The sequence below is a fragment of the Ictalurus punctatus genome, chromosome 17 (assembly GCF_001660625.3).
Source record: "Ictalurus punctatus breed USDA103 chromosome 17, Coco_2.0, whole genome shotgun sequence".
Taxonomy (NCBI): Eukaryota; Metazoa; Chordata; class Actinopteri; order Siluriformes; family Ictaluridae; genus Ictalurus; species Ictalurus punctatus.
In genome coordinates this window covers 2,954,276-2,976,109 of record NC_030432.2, presented here as the reverse complement: position 1 = coordinate 2,976,109, position 21,834 = coordinate 2,954,276, and the positions used below count along the sequence as shown (strand labels likewise).

At 39.5% G+C, this 21,834-nt stretch overlaps 3 protein-coding genes across 5 annotated transcripts in view; all 3 read left to right on the top strand.

The window, feature by feature from the left end:
- Nucleotides 1-6,771, top strand: part of grm5b (glutamate receptor, metabotropic 5b) — a 51,574-nt gene extending 44,803 nt beyond the window's left edge. For both annotated transcript variants that reach the window (XM_047161382.2, XM_053687125.1), the window contains one exon: nucleotides 486-6,771. In XM_047161382.2, coding sequence (XP_047017338.1) covers nucleotides 486-1,383 — 898 coding nt within the window. In that variant the 3' untranslated portion in view covers nucleotides 1,384-6,771. The remainder of the gene's footprint in view (nucleotides 1-485) is intronic.
- A 5,033-nt stretch (nucleotides 6,772-11,804) lies between these two features.
- Nucleotides 11,805-17,309, top strand: ctsc (cathepsin C). The gene is made up of 7 exons (XM_017491482.3): nucleotides 11,805-12,120; nucleotides 12,250-12,395; nucleotides 13,237-13,388; nucleotides 13,483-13,635; nucleotides 14,985-15,103; nucleotides 15,206-15,337; nucleotides 16,013-17,309. Exons 1-7 carry the CDS (start codon nucleotides 11,964-11,966, stop codon nucleotides 16,510-16,512), a joined length of 1,359 nt encoding a protein of 452 aa, XP_017346971.1. The 5' UTR covers nucleotides 11,805-11,963; the 3' UTR covers nucleotides 16,513-17,309.
- A 755-nt stretch (nucleotides 17,310-18,064) lies between these two features.
- On the top strand, nucleotides 18,065-21,208 carry rab38a (RAB38a, member RAS oncogene family). 2 transcript variants are annotated; one of them, XM_017491483.3, is made up of 3 exons: nucleotides 18,065-18,257; nucleotides 18,953-19,236; nucleotides 20,212-21,208. In XM_017491483.3, exons 1-3 carry the CDS (start codon nucleotides 18,065-18,067, stop codon nucleotides 20,359-20,361), a joined length of 627 nt encoding a protein of 208 aa, XP_017346972.1. In that variant the 3' UTR covers nucleotides 20,362-21,208. The 2 variants fall into 2 exon arrangements, with proteins under 2 accessions (XP_017346972.1, XP_017346974.1); XM_017491485.2 differs by having other exon boundaries at nucleotides 18,953-19,255; nucleotides 20,212-20,354.
- The last annotated feature ends 626 nt before the right edge of the window (nucleotides 21,209-21,834 follow it).

Sequence of the window (21,834 nt, the reverse complement as noted above, 5' to 3'; positions counted from 1 at the left end):
TGTGCCGTGGAAGGAGTCTCCAGTGTCCGTGCCTTGCAAACGTGAAAGTTAGACAAGCTTTATTATATTTAAGACAGAGAAAATAGAAGAGAGGCTGGTAAGGGGAATGATGTTCCACAACATTAAATACAATGTGTCATTCGTCAATTTAGTTAAAAAATTGTTATTGCTGGCAAATTGCTGTGGTATAAGAGGAATAAAACACTTCGGGATGTGCCATTATAGGAAAATAATCAACTTTGGGGTGATGAAAGAAACTCTGCTTCACACTGGGTTGCATCAGACTACTCTATCGTTGATTATTTTCCCATAACAGCACTACACACAGATGTTTAATTCCTTACAAAATTCCTGCCTCATCCTTTATTTCCTGATATTGGAACTCACTGTTAGCTTTGTTTGTTTCTCTTGTTTCCGTGTTTTTTTTTTTGTTTTTGTTTTTTTAAATGAATAATTTGTATGTTTGTTTTCCTTGCTTTTTGCAGCTCTAACGGTAAATCTGTGACGTGGGCTCAGACGGAGCGCAACTCCAAAGGTGGCCACTTGTGGCAGCGTCTCTCCTTCCACATCAAAAAGCGCGAGAACAACCAGACGGCCGTGATCAAGCCTTTCTCCAAGGCGTCGGAGGATGTCACGCCTGAAAGCGCGACCGATAAAATGCTATACGAAGTCGCAGAGAGCGAGGAGCGATATCCGATCACGTATCGGCCTCAGACTCCGTCACCAATCAGCACCGTGAGTCAGAGGACGGGAGAAATTCTAGGGCGGAGCCAAGGCCCTGATGATGAACAGATCATCAGCGTTTCCTCATACGTCAGCCAATCGTCCCGTAGAGAAAGCGGATCGTGTGCTGGAGCGATAGGAGCTGGTGGGGGCGTGGTTGTGAGCGGAGCCGTGGGAATTAGGGGCGGAGTCTCTAGCTCATCCCAGGGCTCGCTAATGGAGCAAATCAGCTGCGTTGTGAACCGTTTCACAGCTAATATCAGTGAACTAAACAGCTTGATGCTCTCAAGTTCACCTCAGCACTCTTCAAAAGTCCCGGCCCCTTACTTCCTGTCCCGAGACATGTCCATGCCTGCCACCATGACGACCTATGCTGAAATTCAACCCCTTCCACCTGTGGAGTCAAACGGGGGCCGTCCACCCACTTCCTGCCCCCTCGGCGGTCCTCCGGGCGTTAAAGAGAAGATTTTGGAAACGACCGTACACGAGTCCCAGGCTTCGAAAGGAGACATGGAGGAAATTCTCGCCCTAACGCCACCCTCGCCATTTCGAGATTCTGTGGCGTCAGGAAGCATCTCGAATTCTCCTGCATCTGGATCGTCACCCAAATACGACTGCTTGGTACTGAGGCACTACAGCCAGAGCTCCTCGTCCTTATAAGGACCTTGGATGCAAGAAAGTGGCGAGAATATTAATTCGAGACATAAGAGAATGGTTTTCTGGTGTGTGTGTTTACATGTTGTCGCTGTTGAATTTGGCAAACAGCCAGAGCTCCTCGTCCTTAAGAGGACTGTAGAGACAGAACACAGGAAATGAGCGAACGAGGGTGGAAACAATAATAAAAGCCGATGATTGATGAATAACAGCATGTTAGAGAGGACAGAAGGACCTTAGAGGTGAGGAAAGGAGAAGGAATGATGGGAATATTCAGATGAGATCTGATGGAGGGTAAAATCACTAAAAATCAGTGAATAACGATGTCCCAGAGGACGTAATGCAAACAAACACAAGTGCAGAAGTAGAGCCAGTGCTCTAGACTCAGGCAAGAGGGGTGGTGTGATATCGAAATGATGAATAATATCTCATAAGAAGAGATACGAGGCAAGTTATGATCTTAAAAAAAAAAAAAAAAGAGGGAACAAGGGTGCCGTTGTACAGATGAGAAGATATGTAGGAAATGAAACTTGTATATCCTGAAGGTAATATAAAGTGCTTGATGGAGGGATGAAAGTATTCTAAAGGAAATACAGGGTGGAAGGAAGTAAGAAGGGAAATAAAGAGGAAGGAGTTGAGCAAAGGGAGGGAGTGGCAAATGAAGAAATAGCAGAGACAACAGAAGAGAAAGAAAGGAAGAAAGAAGGGAGAGAGAGAGAGAGAAAAGCAGACAGAAAATTGAAGAACATCGAGAGGCAAAACATGGGAAGTACAGGATGAAAGTGCGAGAGTAAAAGGAGAAAGAGAAAACGAGAAGAAAAATAATGGTGCGAGAAAGCGATGAGACAAAAAGTGAGTGTGCACTGAAAGTGTCCACTCTGTGGAACACCGATTGGTCGGCTCGGCTGTGAAGCCCGTCATGACGTGGCAGATGGAATTCAAATAGACGGACGTTTCCATCTTTCAAAATGAATTGTAAAAAGTGCCTTGCAAGCACTGTAATAACAGCTTCCTGGACATGGTAAGGACATCTGAGTGGGTCTTACTGTCGATTTTAGCCAAGAAATGAAGAGCCGTCGAAATCGCTGTCCTTAGAAGGACCCTAGAGACAGAATGGATAGGACAAGAACGCGGATTATACTTTAAAGACTTTTATACTTTCAAGTATAAAAGTGATGAATAACTCCTTTCTAGAGTAGACATGAGGAACTCTTTACCGTCTTTACACGAATGATGATGAGGCGAATATGAGCATTTGGTCTTGCATGGGTACAGCTTCGGTGACTGGAAAAGATGTAGGACGTGTAATAAGGAATTCTCAATGAGAAGGGTAAAAGAAGGAAGCAGGTGTAGGGCTATTAATTAAAGGAAATATATGCGAAAGGTGAAATATACCAGTGCTGAGTGGATGAATAATGGCATCCTTGTTCCCCAAAGTACTAGTAAACCTACTCTGCACATGTACAGTATAATGGAATTCCTTAAGGTCTAATTATGTACCTTTTGATGACTTACCTTTCATCCCATAGGTCGTGGGTACACGGGTAGCTGGTTTGTGTGTCTAAAGCGCCGAACTACGGCCATTTCATTTCGATCAATCAGATTAGTCGACTCTGGTGCGGCAAATCATTGGTTCGGTCCGCTGGAATACTCGCCATTTGACGACCCCTGCTAGAGATCCTCAAACTGAAGAGATATAAACGGATTTGAAGGTAACACCCACCCCAATAAGGTCCACATTAGAACCTTTATTTCTGAGAATGCTGCGATTGTTGAATAAATGCTTTACTCGAGCGAGGCTGTCGATTTCAATCCGTCGATGAGGCTATGCTTGAGCTAGCACAGAGGAGAACGTGTGGAAATACTCATTTGAGACATAAAGATGTGTAATGCTGAAATGGATGAATAACAGCGTACTAGACAAGACAATAATACAAATACCACCTGAATTCCTCATCCTTAAAAGGACCTTAGAACATGAGATGGAGAATGGGGACGGCGAGAAACAAAGGCTGTAATGCTGAAATATATTGAGAATAGCTTCTGAGATGGAATACAAGAGCCTCCCTTGTCCTTAGGATGACTGAAAATAGGACGAGTGTCACAGACGTACAGTGTTTATTGTGCGTGTTTACATGTTTTCACTGTTAAAGTACACCTGACCTAGAGGCTACTGAAGCGTCTTAAAGCATCAAGACTTTCTACGGACATGTGACATAAAATAATGGGGGTTTTTTTTCGTTGTTTTGTTTGGTAGTGGCCTTAAATATACACGGCTCTCATCTAATTAGAGATATTTTTATGAACTGTTTACTCTGTGCGTGTGTGTGTGTGTGCGCGTATGGGATAATGGGTACCAGAAAATTTACAGTGATCTGAGGACTGTCCATCCAAAGCTGGTATCAGGCATGGAGTTTAGAAAGGGCTGAGAAACTCTTAAAACTGGAAAGTTTGTTTAAAATGCACACACACACACATATGGACAATTTAAAAATGAGAACTTGAGTTCGAGGACCTGACCTAACAGACTCTGCAAAAAGTGCTGTTTAATTTCTTGCAAAATCCTGTAAATATCCACCAAATTGTCATCTTTTATTTGTTCCCATTTTCTACTTTCCATTCTAATTTTTCTCTTCTTCTTTTTCTCTTTTTTCTTTCTCTAACCATCTATTTTCCTGTGCTTTCCAAACACCCAGGATGTTCAATTCAAAATTAATGATTGTGATGATTTTTTTTTTTCTGTGAACCTTGAATAGCGTGGGACCAAATTTCTCGTACCTCCGTGTCTGCTCTTTATTTAGCGGTGTTTGTTTTCGCCGAACTAAACACAATACTAGTGAATCAAATACTAGTGAACCTAACGGTGTAATCTACTGGAGTGTTGAGATAATGATTGACGCAATGAATCAGATTAATAAATCGATTCAGTTGAGATTGTCCCAGTGAACCACCTGAATGAATCGATTAATTTGAGATTGTCCCGGTGAATCAGATGAATGAATCGATTCAATTGAGAGAGTCCCAATTGATCGCATGAATGAATTGATTCATTTGAGATTGTCACAACGAATCAGATGAAGGAGTCGATTCATTTGAGAATGTCACATTGAATCAAGTGAAGGAATCGATTCATTTGAGATTGTCCCAGTTGAACATGTGAATGAATCAGTTCATTTGAGATTGTCCCAATGAATCACGTGAATGAATAGATTCATTTGAGATCATCCCAGTGAACCAGGTGAATTAATCGACTCGTTTGAGATTGTCACACAATGAACGGATGAATAAATTGATTCATTTGCTAGCTGTTTAGCTAATGATAATCAACAGAGTAATAATTCACAGCATTTTATTCAAATGTTAATGCTCCCTGTAACACGCAGTGATGACATTTGTGTTTGCAGTTTCGTTCATAAAGGGCTTTTTAGCACAACAAAATCCACTTTACCCACAAACACACCATGAAAATCACAAAAATCTACATGCATACAAAAGGCACGGTAAGAAAACTTTATAAAAATTTTTGTTTGCCTCATGAAAACCTCAAGAAAATATCTATATTGGAATCTAAATGAATGAACAAACATGCAAAAACTTAAAAGATGTCTTTTCTTACAGATCACACATACCACACATACCACATGTACCGATAATGAATATGACACTATTCAGATAGCTAGTTGTTATACAGTATAATGAATAGAAAATGACTAGTTTGTAGTGCCAAAGGAGCTTATTTCATAAAATATTGACGTCAAATGTTTCTATGTTGACAACACTGTATTGCTTTTTGTAAAAAAAAAAAAGTTTTTAAAAATACAGAAAAATGTAATATATACTAAATATTCCAGATGTAAAGCAATACTACAGTGAACACACACACAAAGTACTGAGAAATGCACTGAATTTGATTCCTATATTAATTTTAGTTGAATGTGGGTCACACATAAAATACTATTAAATGTAATAACATGCGTAGTAAACACAATGTACCTCATTTGAACACTACTGCAAAAGTGTATTTTTTTTTTGCATCAAAAGAGACGTGATGAATATTTAAGGTGGGACTAAGGTCAAAATTAAATTTCAAATAATTTTGTATGTTGGAATTATTTGGGGAGCTTATTAAAATTTTTAATCATTTTCAATTCAAGAGCTGTATAAAAGATTAGAAATATTTATAATAAGAGATTTTATAGTGAAATAATTAGGAATTACAATCCCTCATGGTGTATAAATAAATAAATAAATAAATAAATAATGTAAAATAAACTTTAAAAAAAATAAATAAATAATGTAAATTAAACCTAACCGTTAAGTTATTAATTAATTAATTTATTAAAAATTAAGAAATGAAATTACAATATAATTATTTTGCCTGTAATTAAAGACCTCAGATGTTCTATTTAAAATGTTCACACTTTTATTTATTAAATGAAAATATTAAATGAAAAAGTAGAGTAAAATAAAATACCGCTTTAGCCCTACGTGTTTGACATAAAAAATTCTTTTTTAATTTTTAAAAAAAATTTTTTTAAAGATCTCTCAGAAACTTCTCGTCTTAGGTTTTTCACGTAGCTCGTGTGAATTGTTGTTTACATTTTGTTATTAGAGAAAATATTTATTAGTTGATATGTGGAAAAAAATTGGGGTAATAGAATACAATATCTGATCTTTTATTCAAAATCCACACGAGAAAATGAGAATAGTACACTCAGGTACCAAAAATCTGAGTGTACTCCTAAGTTTTAAATTCGATCAGTTATCAAAAACACACAGTGCTCGGTCTTCTACTTGGAAGAATCCGCTATTTAAAAATGAGCCGTGTAAATCCATAAAATGGAAAGTTATTTAAAGGTGAAACGTAAAACGAACATCTTATATACTACATAAAGGATGGAATGTTGTTGGAGAAATATTATTTCATTTGATTATCACATTCATTTTTTTGGTACCTGATCAAAATTGATCATCGGTAGTGGGCTCAAAAGTTTAAACTTTGAATCCCTGCCCGTAACACACACTTCTCAACTTGTGCTGTGTAAATGAAGCTGTAAGTGCTTAATTGATTATTATTATTATTGTTATTATTATTATTATTAATTTTTTTTTAGTAAATTTGGTTGCTTTTTTTTTTTTTTATTTGTTGGATATTTTGCCTTTTTGGATATAGAGTTGTGTAGACTGTATAATTATATCGTTAAGGTGATTTTATTATTATTTTTTATGATTCTGAAATAGTTTCATGTTGTGCGAAAATGATGCTTAGAGTCGTCTTCCTTTTATTTTATTTTCTTTTTTTAATTGAAATTTATGGACATTTCGACATCATGGTGTTGCTGTGTGGGAAGATTTCCATATCTTTTGAATTGTTATTAAAAATCTGGAATAGAACCGCGACTCTGTGATTTAATGCAGTATGAATAGAAGAGATCACCTCGGGTGTGTGCTTGCTACAGGGAAATAATAAGTGACCTGAAGTTGATTATTTTCCAATCCTGACGTGTTTTATCGCGGTCAGGGTACAGATTTTTGTTTATTGAAAAATGACAACATACTTATTTATTCATTTATAGTTAATAACATTTCATGTTGATAGGAAACATTTGATATATGGAATGTCGATTCAGAAATTAAGATTAAGAATGTTCCAGAATACAACACTGTAAACTGTTAGGAACCTTCCAGCTTCGAGCAAACGTTTGAGTGTTAATGATGCATTTAAATCTACCAATCACTTAGTAAAAAAAACTATAATAATATCATTATAGTAGTAAACAATAGTAGATTTCCCAGGAGTTATTTCACAGGGCTCTTTATGGGCCTCTTCTACTGACATACCGACTAGCAATAGTAACATAACGTACGCAAACTCGGAATGCAAATCATAATTCTAACTTTATTCCCAACCGTTTTGGTCACCTGTCAAGTCCCTCCCAGTTCTCCGCTGTCACGTGACGAAGGTGAAGGCTAACACATGCTTCACATAAAAGACACCTGAAGCCAGCCACCCGCTGCTCATCAAACTACTGCTGCGTCGCAGGGTGGTGTAATGCACTCGGAGGAAAGTGCTATCTACCACCTTCTGCATACATGAGCTCACAGCAGATGGTTGTGGATCTCCTGATGGTAGTGTGAACGCTTTTCTGTTATGCCACTCGGGAACCCATAAACTTTAAATACACACTTGGCTACCATTGAAGTTAAGTTCTAGTGTGTGTGTGTGAGAGTGTGTGTTTTTCTGTCAGATGGCACACTTATGTAATTACGGTGTGGGCGAAAATGATATACGGTAAGGGTCTCCAACACACACATTCACTCTCTCTCTCTCTCTCTCTCTCTCTCTCTCTCTCTCTCTCTCTCTCTCTCTCTCTCTCTCTCTCACAAACACACACACCATACAATCACATATGCAAATTGGAGAGCATTTGCAGAAATTACACCAGTCACCCACCTCTCTCTCTCTCTCTCTCTCTCTCTCTCTCTCTCTCTCTCACTCTCTCTCTCCCTCTCTCCCTCCCCTCTCTCACACAGACACACAATGGAAGTGTGTGTAGTCTCATTAGAGCCCCCCTCTCTCGCTCGCTCTCTCACCCCCCCCACACACACACACATAGACACACACAACAGTGTGTAGTCTCATTAGAGCCTCTCTCTCACTCACACACACACAAATACACGTTCCTTTTAGACAGAGAGCTTATTATCTCTGGCCACCCAGAGATGATAATGTTTGTGTGTGTGTGTTTTGTTCGTGAAGCACTGTGATAAACACTTGATTTCACATCTATGCTTTCTCAATTTAAATCAAATAAATATTATTACTTAATATTGGTTACACACACACACACTGGCTGTAATGATATAAATAAAAAATACACTTTGTAACTAATTCCTGAACATTCCACCCCTACTGTGTGATTATTATGGGCTGTGAGTCACGGTTGTCGTGGAAATCGCTTGCTTTACGGTGATTGGTTGGTAGTGTAATTGGGACACAGTGTGTGTGTGTGTGTGGGGGGGGGGGGGGGGCATTGTGGCGCACTGTGCAACACATATATAACACATTCAGCATATCTGATTGCACTTTGCATTTATTTATGTATATTTTATATACGAATACACTTTTGCATATATTGATTAATCGACGATATCTACGAACCTTAAGCGTTCTTCGGTTTTGTTTCTCCGGTGAAACCCTAAACGTTCCACACAGTGTCCTATAAAAGACAGTTTCCCTATCACATAAAGAAGCAAAGAACCGTCAATTATCCAAGTAACCCCTGAAGAACCATTTTTCCTAATTGTATACCTTTTGTTAAATTGCAAACGATCTGATTGTGATGGGATTTGGGGTAATCGACAGAACGTTTACAGCAACAACGGCACTGCGTTTTGCATAGCTCGTTAATCAAAAGCAATTCTGCTAATGCCTCCTAAACGCACTGTGTGTGGTTCTACATTTCCACTTCGCACTCTTACTGGAGTAGCAGGTGAATAAAAAGCCTTAAGGCCCGTTCACCGACGCCTTTTTTTAATTTTATTTCATTTTGTGTGTTTAATTTTTGCATATCGTGGATTCCTCCATGTATATCATACACTGCAATTATAAAAATTAACACGGCAAACAACTTGATCCATAATCCGTAATAACTAAATAAATGTTATATAACGTCATACCACAGTGCGCTTGAATGCTCGAATCGGATTGGTCCAATCTGAAAGCGTGTGTTATTTTCATATAACTGTACCTCCGGCTGTATCGTAAACGACAGATTAATATCAATGCGCTCGTTCAGATATGACTTGTACAGCGGACGCGCCACATAATCTAAGACGAACAATAAACGCTTTTGAAAAAATTATTGTTTAGTAGCAAAACGTAGAATCATTGGTGAGGTTTTTTTTAGTCGACAATTATTTAACAGATAGAGAAAGAGAGGTTTAAGGTAGGACTTTATCGCAGCCATAAAGTGTGTGAGAACAGGAACTAACTTCCACAACACTGGTTCTGTACTTGTACCCTGCACAATGGCAATAATGTTGATTAATTAAATCTAACTTTAAACTGTTAAAAAGCATGAAAAATTGTAATCATAAGCAAATTGCCGTTGTCAAGAGTGCTCCTGTATTAAAATAATGCACTTTCAAGGGCTTTTCTCCCATAGACAGCTCTCTGGTCTTCATGTTGGTTTATCCTTTTTAACAGTAAGTGCAGTCTTCACAGGCGAAACCCAGGGCTCAAACCAAGAATATACATTCAGAGCTATTAATTCTTTTAAAAAACAATCTAACAGGTCACACATAGGCAACAAGAAACACCTGTCAGCTACAATATTTTTGTTCACGGCACACAAAAGGTGCTATGTTCTAAGTTGTTTTACACATCTAGATGTAAATATCAGGAAACGAAAGCTGAGATTCGACTTTTGAGTAACTCAAACCCAAATGTCTTCAGTGTATAGCAAAAAACCCTAAAGAATAGACCTAGCCGGTTCCGATACCTTCCGAGGGGACTGAATGTGTACAAACTTTAATGGTTTGTATCCTCAAGGGGCCTAGACGTAAAACCGTTGCCACTACAGCTAAAGAGACGGTATAGACTTTCACACTAAACGATTAAACACAGAAGAAGTGGGACCGTGCACATGAAACGTCTGTGGCACAAATTAATTTGTCTGCAAATTAATCAAGCCTGAATTGAATCAGGGACCAATTAAATTTAATCAGTCTCTCCACATAGACTCTGATTAGATCACTGATTAAGGCTGAATCTTACATTACTCCCTGCTCCCTATCTAGATAGAACTGGAAATAAAGTCTTCTTGCACTCGGTGTCTCTCTGCAGTGCCTTATACAACCAATAAAAATAGTTTTTATTCATCTAAAAAAATTCACAAAATCTTCATTTCAAATCACGCACTGATTTTATTTACTCATGTCCAAGGAGTACTTTGGGGAAAACATTAACCAAGGCTAACAACAACAGCTCTATTGCTAATCTCTCAAATGTTAGCTAGCATTGATTAGACCTATACAAACTAGCTGAATGCTAATCACTAGTTGTCACAATACAAACTGCCATGATGAATACAACGTGTACGTAGCAGCAGCAGCAAAGGTTAAAGGTTAGATTTGTTAGGGATGTAGATCAACTCCAGGATCAACTAGATGTCTGATGTTAAAAAGTTACCTAATGACTTTCTGAACATATCATTATACAGAAATGTAGCGATGTTGTGAGTAGAAAGTAGCAATTTTATTTTGAAATGTAGGAAATAAGACTAAGTATTAGGCAAAAGAAAAACTCAAGTAAATACAGATAGCCACCTCTGCCTAGATATCATGGGAGTCAGCATGATTCAGCTTCAAAATGAAACTCAATAAATGCTCTTGCACATCCAGTTCAGGTTTTTTCTTCAGACACATGACATATAAGACATAAGAAATTGATGAAAATATGAGTAACATTATGTAAAATTCTTATCCACAATAGTAAATCTGAAATGACAGAAGTGGTACGTGTAAATAGAATCGTAACTAGAATAAAATAAAACTAAAATAATATATTTTTTTTTTTAAAAACACAGCAAAATATTGAAGTGACCGTGTATACGTACAAATTCTGAGGCATGGTTACGATAGATAGATAGACAGATCAACAGACAGACAGACAGATAGATAGATAGACAGACTGACAGGCAGATAGTCGGATGGGCCGACCAACTGAGACAGATGGACAGATCAACAAACAGACAGATAGATAGACACATGGATGGATAGATAGATAGATAGATAGATAGATAGATAGATAGATAGATAGACGGAAGGGCTATTATACCAACTAACCCACTGACATAGATAGACAGACAGAAAGATTGACCAACACATAGCTAGACAGATAGATAGACAGTTAGAAAACTAGATAAACAGACAGACAGATCAACAGACTGATAGAGAGACAGACACATGGATAGCTAGACAGATAGATAGATAGATAGATAAACAGACAGATCGCGCCGACCGACAGATCAACAGACAGATCGACAGACTGATAGATAGACAGACACATGGATAGCTAGACAGACAGACAGACAGATAGATATATAGATAGACAGGAAGAGCTGACCAACTGACAGACAGACAGACAGATAGATAGACAGACAGGCAGACAGATAGATAGACAGACAGACAGACAGACAGTCGGAAGGGCCGACTTTATTTAAAAAAGGGACATGTTTTAAAATATAAGTAAATGATATAAGATAAACGTTGCATCGTGTCTGTGTAATAATAATCCACTTTTCCTAGTAAATAATATTTAAAGTGTGTTGGGTTTTTTTCTTGATGAGAAAGTACCGCAGCCTCGTGCACGGCCCTAAACACTTCCTCTTCCTGCCGCTGCGTCACTGTCACGTGACTGCGGTCACATGATAAGAGCGGGAAGTTGCCCAGTGTTGTCCATGTTTGTGTTCTGGACGGGAAGAAAGACGCCAGGTGTCTCGACAGCTGACCGAGAGAGAGTGTGTTCTACTTGTGTCCAGACGTCCGTTGTTTAAAGCAGGAAGTGCGGGAGAGTGTGCGGGATGAAGGCGTTTTTGCTGTGTTTGGTGGTGGTGTGCTGCTTTGGCGGCTCTTTGGGTGACACTCCAGCTAACTGTACTTATGAAGAGCTGCTGGGAAGCTGGGTATTCCAGATCTCTACTGTGGGACAGGATAAAAGCATTGACTGCTCCACTGCTGGTGAGAGATCTGCCCTTTCCTGTAGTATGGCACACCCTGGAGGAATTCTGTTTATTATGCATTAGTACATTGTGTACTCTGGTGTTAATTCAGTTGTGTGTGTGTGTGTGTGTGTGTGGTTTTGTGCAGGTCCGACAGTGAAATCCGTGACTGTGCATTTACAGAAATTATCTCAGGCTGTTGATGATCTTGGAAATACCGGCTTCTTCACCATCATCTACAACCAGGGCTTCGAGGTGGTGCTCAACGATTACAAATGGTTCGCCTTCTTCAAGGTTGGTGTCTCGTGTATCCCCCTCCCCCGGGTTCTTTTCCATTTTAGGTGACACCATGTGACTCCTCATGACTAGACTTGCTCGGAAACTTGAAGCTTCCTGTATCACACCAGCTCACATGACTGTCTCGTTAATGAAGTCTAGTCCTAAGTCATGATTTCTCTACTCTGTGTATCTCATTTCAAGCTGTTCTGGATGGAGTTCTTTGCTTAAAAATAGAAATGGGTATGAAGTAATACCTTCTAGGACGTGTTCCTGTAGGTTATGGATGGACGCTAGGTGGATTCGACTCCCTAATTCCTGTGAAAGTGGACTGTATAGTGGGAGGGATAAACCCTTCTCCCTCCTGCTGTTCTAGGAAAATAATCAAGTGTGTATGGTTACCGTTAGTACCCTGAAGTGGATAATTTTTGTAAATATATAAAAGCATATTGTGACGTGAGGCTTTTTAAAAAATTTATCTATCTATTTATTTATTTATTTATTTATTTATTTATTTATTTATTTATTCATTCCTTTACAATTTCCCTTCATCAAGCCGTGTTGATGATTCAGCGTAAAAGTTCAGCTCACTTCCTCCTCAAGTACCTTACGATGGTTGCAGTCACATGCTATGACATGGTGTTTTGACATTTCAGCTGTGAAACATCACGACTCAGCACTTTTTTTTTTCTTTTTTTTTTTTTGCTTCTTTTCGCTTTTAAAACACACACACACACACGAGACTCGGCTTTCGCAGCTCACGAATAAATGACTAAAACTCACCGTGATGAAAATGCACGTCACATCGATTTGATATGTGTTTTTAAAATTCCTATCACACTCTTTCTTCCTCCCTCAGTATTCCCAGGAGGGCTCTGTGGTCAAGAGTTACTGTGATCAGACACTTCCTGGTTGGGTTCATGACGTTCTGGGGAACAACTGGGCCTGTTTCACTGGGAAGAAAGTTCAACCTGTGGCTCCTAAAACCTACTACATCCCTGCACCTGCCCCGTGAGTGTGTCTTAATGGTGTGTGTGTGTGTGTGTGTGTGTGTGTGTGTGTGTCATGATTACAACCTTTTATACTTGTGCATGTGTGTTTTCAGGTTCCTGCAGCTTTATAAGCACGATCTGAGCTTCGTGGAGCGCGTTAACTTGGTACAGAGCTCATGGAAAGCCACGACCTACAGAGAACACGAGATGTTCACCATCCAGGAGCTAACACGGAGAGCCGGAGGCCGCAGATCCCACTTCCCCCGGTGTGTATATGGTTCAAATCACGCATGCACTCCGGAATCGTGTCGGAAACGGTGGTTCAGACGGTGACGTTAAATTACACTTTGGTTTTTATTCTATAAACACGTAACGGTTAAATGGTTCTTCAGGGGTTCATTGAAGAATTTAATCCGCGGAGTGTTTTTCTTTGTTTTCGTTTTGTTGAAGCTTTTTTCACTTTTAGTTTCTATATTTTTAGTGGGTTTTTTCCTTTTTTTCTAATATTTTTTTTGGCGTGTTTTTCATGCGTGTTCTTTTTAATTTCTTTCTCTAGTTTTCTTTTTTCCTTGTATTTTTCTTACTTTTTTTGTCCTTCTTTTTTGTTTTCTTTGTAGTTTGTTGTATTTCTTTTCTTTCTTTTTTTCTTTTGTGTATTTTGTAGTGGTATCTACCTCTGGCTTTTTTTTTTTTTTTTTTGTAGTATTTTTTTTCCACTTTTTTGTAATTTTTTTTTCTTTCTAGTGTTTTTGTTTATTTTTTATATACTAGTATTATTTTTCAAGTGTTTTTCCTCCTTTTTTGTAACAGTATTTTCCTTCTTTTTAGTATTTTCTTTAGTGTTTTTTTTTTTTTTTTTTTTGCCCCTTCTTTGTAGTATTTTTTTCACTTTTTTGTGATCTTTTTCGGCATTTTTTTCTAGTGTATTTATTTATTTATTTATTTATTTAAATACTAGTATTCTTTATTTCTAGTGTTTTTCCTCCTTTTTATTTGTAGTATTTTTTTGTAACAGTATTTTCCTTTTTTTTTTTTTTTTTTCTTTTGTCACTTTTTTTTTTTCTTTTGTCATACTATTTCTAGTATTTTTCATACTAGTATTCTTTCTAGTGTTTTCCTTTCTCTTTGTTTGTAGTATTTTTTTTTTGGAATAATTTTTTTTCTACTTTATTCTTTCTTTCTTTAATTTTTTAGTATTTTCTTTGCTTTCGTATATATTTATTCTTGTCAGCTTTTGGTTGGTGCTTTTTTGCCAGTTGTTTACAGACGAGTGAGTGGCTCACACACACACACACACACACACACACACACACTGTAGTGCACTGTAAAGGGTGTGTTGCCGTTGCACGTATTTGGACTTGGCTCTACTCAGGTTATGAAGTGCCGCTGTGTTCATTACGGTGGTGTTTAGAATCCATTTACACACAGGCTGTGTGTTGGAAAGTATTGGCCCCTACACCCTCTGTAGTGCGTGCGTATCCTGTAGGTAGCCATTTTGTGGTTCACTGATCTGATCTTTTTGTGTTCCTCCTGAATGGGTTCCTCTGGTCAGTGTTGTAGGTTCAGGCTAATAAAGCTGTATTCTATTGTCCTGACTCCTCCCCGTGTTCCTCAGACGCGTAAACTCCGCCCCCGTCACCCCAGAGCTTCGCAAGATGGCCGCCGGTCTTCCAGAGCAGTGGGACTGGAGGAATGTGAATGGAGTCAATTACGTCAGTCCAGTACGCAATCAAGGTGGGGCTCTGGATCTCAAAAAATTTATTTTAAGGAATCAGGTCCGTTTAGAATTTTGAAGTATGAATGTTTTGTTTAATTTATTGCTTTTCCTTTCTGTAGCGTCGTGTGGTAGCTGCTACTCGTTTGCCACGATGGGGATGCTGGAGTCACGGATCAGAGTCCAGACCAACAACACTCAGCAGCCGATCTTCAGCCCTCAGCAGGTCGTCTCCTGCTCACAGTATTCCCAAGGTACACACACACACACACACACTAACTTACTCCATTCTGTTTTAAGACGAGTCACAAGGTGAGTTAGTGTTCGAGTGTCGTGGAATGCTTGTTCTTTGAGCGTGCACCGTTTTCCACGTGCACTACATGGAGTTTGAATTGTCAAGTGGACTTCAAATGCACTTTAAATGCTCTTCATAGCGAACAAATCATGTGCGCTATATAGGGCACTAGAGCCTGTATGTAATAAATAGACTGGCATAGCAGATTCCTATATTTCTGTATAGTGGCTTCTGGATATGTAGTGCACACTGCATAGGGGCCAACAGATCCATGTTTTCTAGGTTCTTGCACTTCATATGCTATGAGAAAATGACTCCTAATCCTAAAGTGTCCTACACCCGTGTGTGTGTGTGTATACAGTAGGTACACCCTCTGTAGAGTGTCCGTGTACATCACGCGCCCTACATAGGGTATCCATTTTTAAATAAAAAAAAGGCTGTTTTGGGATTTAGCCTTCTACTTGATATTAACGTACACTACATTTAGGGTTGGTCCTACACCCAACACCCTACATAACCCCTTGAGAGGGGCCTTACATAGTGCACTACATACCTGACCGGTCGAAGTTGTCATGGAAACGTGACTTGTTTAATTTGCACACTAATGAAGGAATTTGTTTTGTTTTTTTTCTAGGATGCGACGGCGGTTTCCCGTACCTGATCGGAAAATATGTTCAGGACTTCGGCGTCGTCGAGGAGAAGTGCTTCCCTTACACCGCCAAAGATTCTCCCTGCTCCGTCTCGGCCGACTGTCCTCGCAACTACGTTTCCGACTACCACTACGTCGGCGGCTTCTACGGCGGGTGCAACGAGGCGGCCATGATGGCCGAGCTGGTGAGGGATGGGCCGATGGGCGTGGCCTTTGAGGTTTACCCCGACTTCATTCACTACAGAGAGGGCATCTACCATCACACGGGTCTGCGTGACTCCATCAACCCTTTCGAGCTGACCAATCACGCAGTGCTGCTGGTGGGCTATGGGCGGAGCCAGGAGACAGGCGAGAAGTACTGGATCGTGAAGAACAGCTGGGGAACCGGTTGGGGCGAAGACGGCTACTTCCGCATCCGGCGCGGGACCGACGAGTGCGCTATAGAGAGCATCGCCGTGGCAGCCAAACCAGTCACTCAGCTGTGAGGTCACTTCCTGTTTGGTTTGGCATCGAGGAGCATGTGTGTGCGTGTGTATGTCTGCCGTTTACGATTGTGATTGAATACTGCAATTCAAGATTGTCTTTTTGGTTTTTTTTGTTTTTTAAAAAGGGAAATTTTAAGATAAGCTGCTGTCGCTTTAAACGTGATCCGACTTGACTGTGTCCCAAATCCTTCCTTTGGTTTACGACTATAACGTGATGAAGGCATTTGGGATTATGGTCACGAGGTACAAAACGCAGTGACGTCAGCGGTTATTTTAAAATGTACTCTCGATTGGTAACCAGTCAGATTGAAATAATTCTATAGTAATTTAATAACTAAATTTGTTTATAAATCCTTTTATTCAGTTCATTTCACTCTGGTGCCTTCGATAATCTGGACCGATCTGCTTTATTGGAAAGGGGATTTAGTTTTTTTTTTTTTTTTTGGTTTTTCCCACGCTCATTAGCTAAAGCTGCTAGCATGTGTTCATTGTTCATGGCTCTGTCCCAATCCCATTTCATCACTTCAGTCTAATAACTGACCCTTGCTCCTCTAGCAGATTTAAAAGGTGGTATAAAGGGACGCAGTGTTTGATTAGAATTTTTTTCAGGTGTTGTGTACAAATCGTTTGTCGAACACAAAACACACACGTGGCTGTATTTCAGTTTTAAATTCTCATGACTACCTTGCGATTTAAAAACGTTCGGATGTCGAGATTTGATTTTTTAGAACTGATGAATTTTATGCTGATTTTTTAAAAAAAAATTCTGTGCAATAAAAACTGCTTTTGAAAAATTGTTTACTTGATGGAGGTTTTATTTCTTTATGCGGGGCTCTTCACATCCTGCGCTTTAAATTGTTTTTGACTTTTATTTACTATTTATTTATTTATTTATTCATTCATTCATTCATTCATTCATTCATTCATTTATTTATTTATTTATTTATTTAACAATTTGTCATTTTCTAAATTTAGACTTAAATGTAGCCTGAGGCCTTAGTTGAGGAGGAGAAAGTACTGCAAATGTATTAAGTATTACTTTTACTACACGTGAACTACTTCCACTTTAGAGATCTTTCATATAGAGCCCCCCCCCCCCCCCCTAAATGTAATTAACTAACTATTACATTTTAATTACTTAAATACAGTATAAATATATATAACGGAACGGTCCACCTGGATCAGTATGACACGGTTACTAAAAGTGAGTGAGTCCGTGGGGGTGCCAATACTTTTGCCTCATTTGTGGTTTGGGTGTTTTTTGGTCCCCCCCCCCTCTTTATTAATATATTACGCAGGGTGCTGATAATTATGGATGGCTTTGTGTGTACATATCTCCACATTTTGGCATTCTCTACCTCAATTCTAACATGCATCCACTACATAGGGCTCACTACGACGGTCCCTTAAGGTACCGTTTGAGACCCTGTTTACGCTAGGAGGGTTCTCGATTGATTTGGGATCTGGCCGAGCGATCCCTAATCCCTAAATCCTCGCTTATGGGAAAACTCTGCGAAGGGCTCGAGCGGCTCCGTCTCATTCGTTGCTCGCCATGCAGCGGAGGGAGCATCGCTATAAGGTCCTGGTGATCGGAGACCTCGGCGTCGGGAAGACGAGCATCATCAAGCGCTACGTGCACCAGCACTTCTCCGCTAACTACCGGGCCACCATCGGAGTGGACTTCGCCCTCAAAGTGCTCAACCTGGATCAGGACACGATCCGGCTGCAGCTGTGGGACATCGCAGGTGAGATTTTACACACACACACACACACACACACACACACTTATTATAAACACTTGACTCTTGAAGATATCTGACGGTTTAAGCTTATCATTAGGTTTGAACTGATGTGGATTGTTTTTTAAAAGAAAAGATTTCCACTCACGTGGTTCTCCGTCGCAGCATGTGACTCTAATTCCCCCAAATCTCACGTCAGACAAAGCCAGAAGTTCCTGCGTGTGATGCTCACGTGAGAGAGATTTCTCATGCACAGTGCAAAACAGCAGGTTTGGGCTGTGTTCCAAATGTTTAGCTCGGTATCTTCTTGTTCCATTCGGCTCTATCTGTGGCTGAACCTCCTAGCAAAAGGCAGCCAGGTTTTGGGGTGGTGGGTTAAAAAACAAAACAAAAACGTTCACGTGATGGTCACGTGACAATGATTTCTCATGAGAAGAAAATAAAAACTCTCCCAAGAACAGGTTTGGTTCCAAACTCAACAATGCAGGACTAGTTGGCGTTCTCTGGAGAACATCTTAAGTTTAAGGATGTAGCGGTTTAATTGAAAATATTCTGAAAATTAGCAGTGACTCGGTTTATGCTAGCTGCTAATCAGTGAAGTAGCGAACTAGCTAGTAGGCTACGTTCCACTTTTCTAGTGGCTTTCTACGGGACTTTACGCTATTTAAGGGCCCAGTCTCCCGCGTTCTGTCTCTCCGCAGGTCAGGAACGTTTTGGCAACATGACGCGTGTGTATTACCGTGACGCCCTCGGCGCCTTCGTGGTTTTCGACGTGGCGCGGTCGTGCACATTCGAGGCGGTGAGGAAGTGGAAGGAGGATCTAGACGACAAGGTGAGCGCGTCGGGCGGGAAACGGGTCGCCGCCGTGCTGCTCGCAAACAAATGCGACCAGGACAGAGACGACACCTTCGCCAAAAACTACGGGCGAATGGAGCAGTTCTGCCGAGAGCACGGCTTCATCAACTGGTTCGAGACGTCAGCCAAGGTACCGAGTCTGAACGCGGGTGAGACGACATGATCGTGAGTGGTGCAGTCTGTCGTCATAGTAACGGCCTGCAACTTAGAACTGCAACCCGTTCTCACCTGTGTGCATTACTAACGCTTATTTCTTTCTATTCAAAAAAAGATATTTATTTATTATATTTTTCACTCTTTCTTCTTTCTTTTTAAAATCACTTTTTTGATTATTTGATTTTTTACCGTTTATTTTGTTTGTTTTTTCTTTTTTACATTTTTTTTATAATTTAATTATGTATTCTTTTGTGCGATTTCGTTTCATTTTGGGTTTATTTCTTTCGGTCTGTTCTTTGCCTCGTTTCCCCCACCTTTTTAATTTTTTCTTTCTTTCTTTTAATTTTAGTCTTATTTGCCTTTTTTCCCACTTATTTGTAAAAAAAAAAAAAATAATAATTTTTTTTTTTACTTTTTTCATTTTTTCAAACTTTTATTTCCATTTATTTATTTATTTATTTATTTATTTTTAATTATTTTCCCTGCCTTCTTTCTTTCTTTTTCTTTTCTTTTTCTTATTTCTCTTTCATTAAAAAAATTAACTTTTCTTTCTAAATTTGATTTTACTTTTTAAAATACATTTTAATTTCTTACTTTTTAATTTTATATTTAAGTTTTTACTTTACCTTTCTTCTTTGTTTATAAAAAACTTTTTAGATAATTTTATTTTGTGCTGTTTATTTTCTTATTTCATTACACATTCCTTTTCTCTCTTCATCTCCTCTCTGTCTCTCTCTCTCTCTCTCTCTCTCTCTCTAACTCTCTCTCTCTCTCTCTCTCTCTCTCACTTCCTGCTGAGTCACCAAGTAATGAATATGCAGATGAAGCAAGTCATGAATATTTATTAGCATATCAATCACACTCCCTGGTTGTGAAACTGGGTGTGAAGATTCTCTCTGTCCCCTCCGTCCAACCCAATCCCCCCCCCCCCCCCCCCCCCTCTATTTAGGAGAACATTAATATAGATGAAGCTGTTACCTGTCTACTGAGACACATCATGGCCAGTGACACAGAACTGCTCCAGACGGACGGCATGAACATCTCCCCTAAACTGGATTCGGGACGCAGCCCGCCCTGCTCTGCCTGCTTGAGGCCCTAAGTCACTCTATCCTCACTTCACCAACACCCTTCATCCCTTGAAATACTCCTCGTCCCCACCTCACACACACACACACACACACACACACACACACACTATTATATACAGCCATCTGTGTGTGTGTGTGTGTGTGTGTGTGTGTGTGTGTATACAGTCGCCATGTGTTATAAAAAAAGCAACTGTGCATTCGTATCCATAGCAACTGACTTGAAACACTTCACACATCAGCAACCTTATAGAGCAACCTGAACATCTCTCTCTCTCTCTCTCTCTCTCTCTCTCTCTCTCTGTCTCTCTCTCTCTCTCTCTCACTCTCTCTCTCTCTCTCCATTATTCACACATTCACTTATCATTTCTGAATCAACAGGAACGTGTTTGTTTTGTTTAATAATGATGGGAAAATTAGATTAAGAACGTACAAATTATACAAATGTTAATCATCCATTTCTCATTACATCATCGACTGTATCGCTGTTATTTATTTGCTGTGTGTGTGTGTGCGCAATGTTTTATTGTTTACATGTTATTAAATGTTGAATGTAAAGTGATTGGACACGTGATTTACTGTGTTACGTAAGGATTGGGGTCGCGCTGTTACAGGAAAATAATCAGTCACTTGGTGGTGTGATGAAATGAATTTTCCTATGAACTTCCTATTCTGAAGTGTTTTATTCCTCATATAGCACAGCACTCTGCCAGTCAGTACAATGTTATTTATTAAAGAAAGAAACGGCATACTTTTGATCTGTTTATGGCTACATTTAGTGTTGTGGAACGTCTGCAAAACAAGTTACTTCCTGTTATCACTTGCGTTATAACCTGTCCAAAGTCTAGAGACAGTTTCATCCATAAAACAGAGAGATATGAGTGTGTCAGTGTAACTGGATAGAAAGTAAGTGTGTGTGTGTGTGTGTGTGTGTGTGTGTGTGTGTGTGTGTGTGTGTGTGTGTGTGTTTGACCACAAACAGACCCAATTGATGAGGCCGAAAGATCAAGTGAAAGGTCAACCATGATCAACAGATTTGTCAATAGTCAGACGTCATGTGACCCAATCACATACACACACAATGTAGAGAAATGATTTACTGTTAACCATTGGGGGGAAAAATCATTTACTGTAGAGAGACACACACATTCAAAGTCTGCATGTGTGTGTCAATATGTATAATATATATATGTGGCAAACTACAGACTCTCTCTGTCTCTGTGTGTGTGTGTGAGTTTTAAAGGAAAGACCTTCAGGGATGGGAATATGAATAATGAGATGTTGAGTTTAATTAACGACGCAGCTCTTCAGACGAATACAAATGACACACACGCACACACTTTGGCGTCCTTCAGTCGGGAGAGGAGACAGAATTGATGGCGCTGTCTGACCGGATAAACATGGAGACAGCGTGTGTCTTCTGGTTCAAAAAACACACCGATTCTTTTCAGTGAGTCAGATCATTCGGCTCAGTTCACCACTAAGAG

Bases quoted from the DNA above. Each gene is read 5' to 3' on its own strand.
- rab38a (XM_017491483.3), top strand. From the start codon at position 18,065: ATGCAGCGGAGGGAGCATCGCTATAAGGTCCTGGTGATCGGAGACCTC. The intron at 18,258-18,952 runs GTGAGATTTTAC...GTCTCTCCGCAG, and splicing joins GCAGCTGTGGGACATCGCAG to GTCAGGAACGTTTTGGCAAC. The intron at 19,237-20,211 runs GTACCGAGTCTG...CCCTCTATTTAG, and splicing joins GGTTCGAGACGTCAGCCAAG to GAGAACATTAATATAGATGA.
- ctsc (XM_017491482.3), top strand. From the start codon at position 11,964: ATGAAGGCGTTTTTGCTGTGTTTGGTGGTGGTGTGCTGCTTTGGCGGC. The intron at 12,121-12,249 runs GTGAGAGATCTG...GGTTTTGTGCAG, and splicing joins CATTGACTGCTCCACTGCTG to GTCCGACAGTGAAATCCGTG. The intron at 13,636-14,984 runs GTGTGTATATGG...CGTGTTCCTCAG, and splicing joins CGCAGATCCCACTTCCCCCG to ACGCGTAAACTCCGCCCCCG.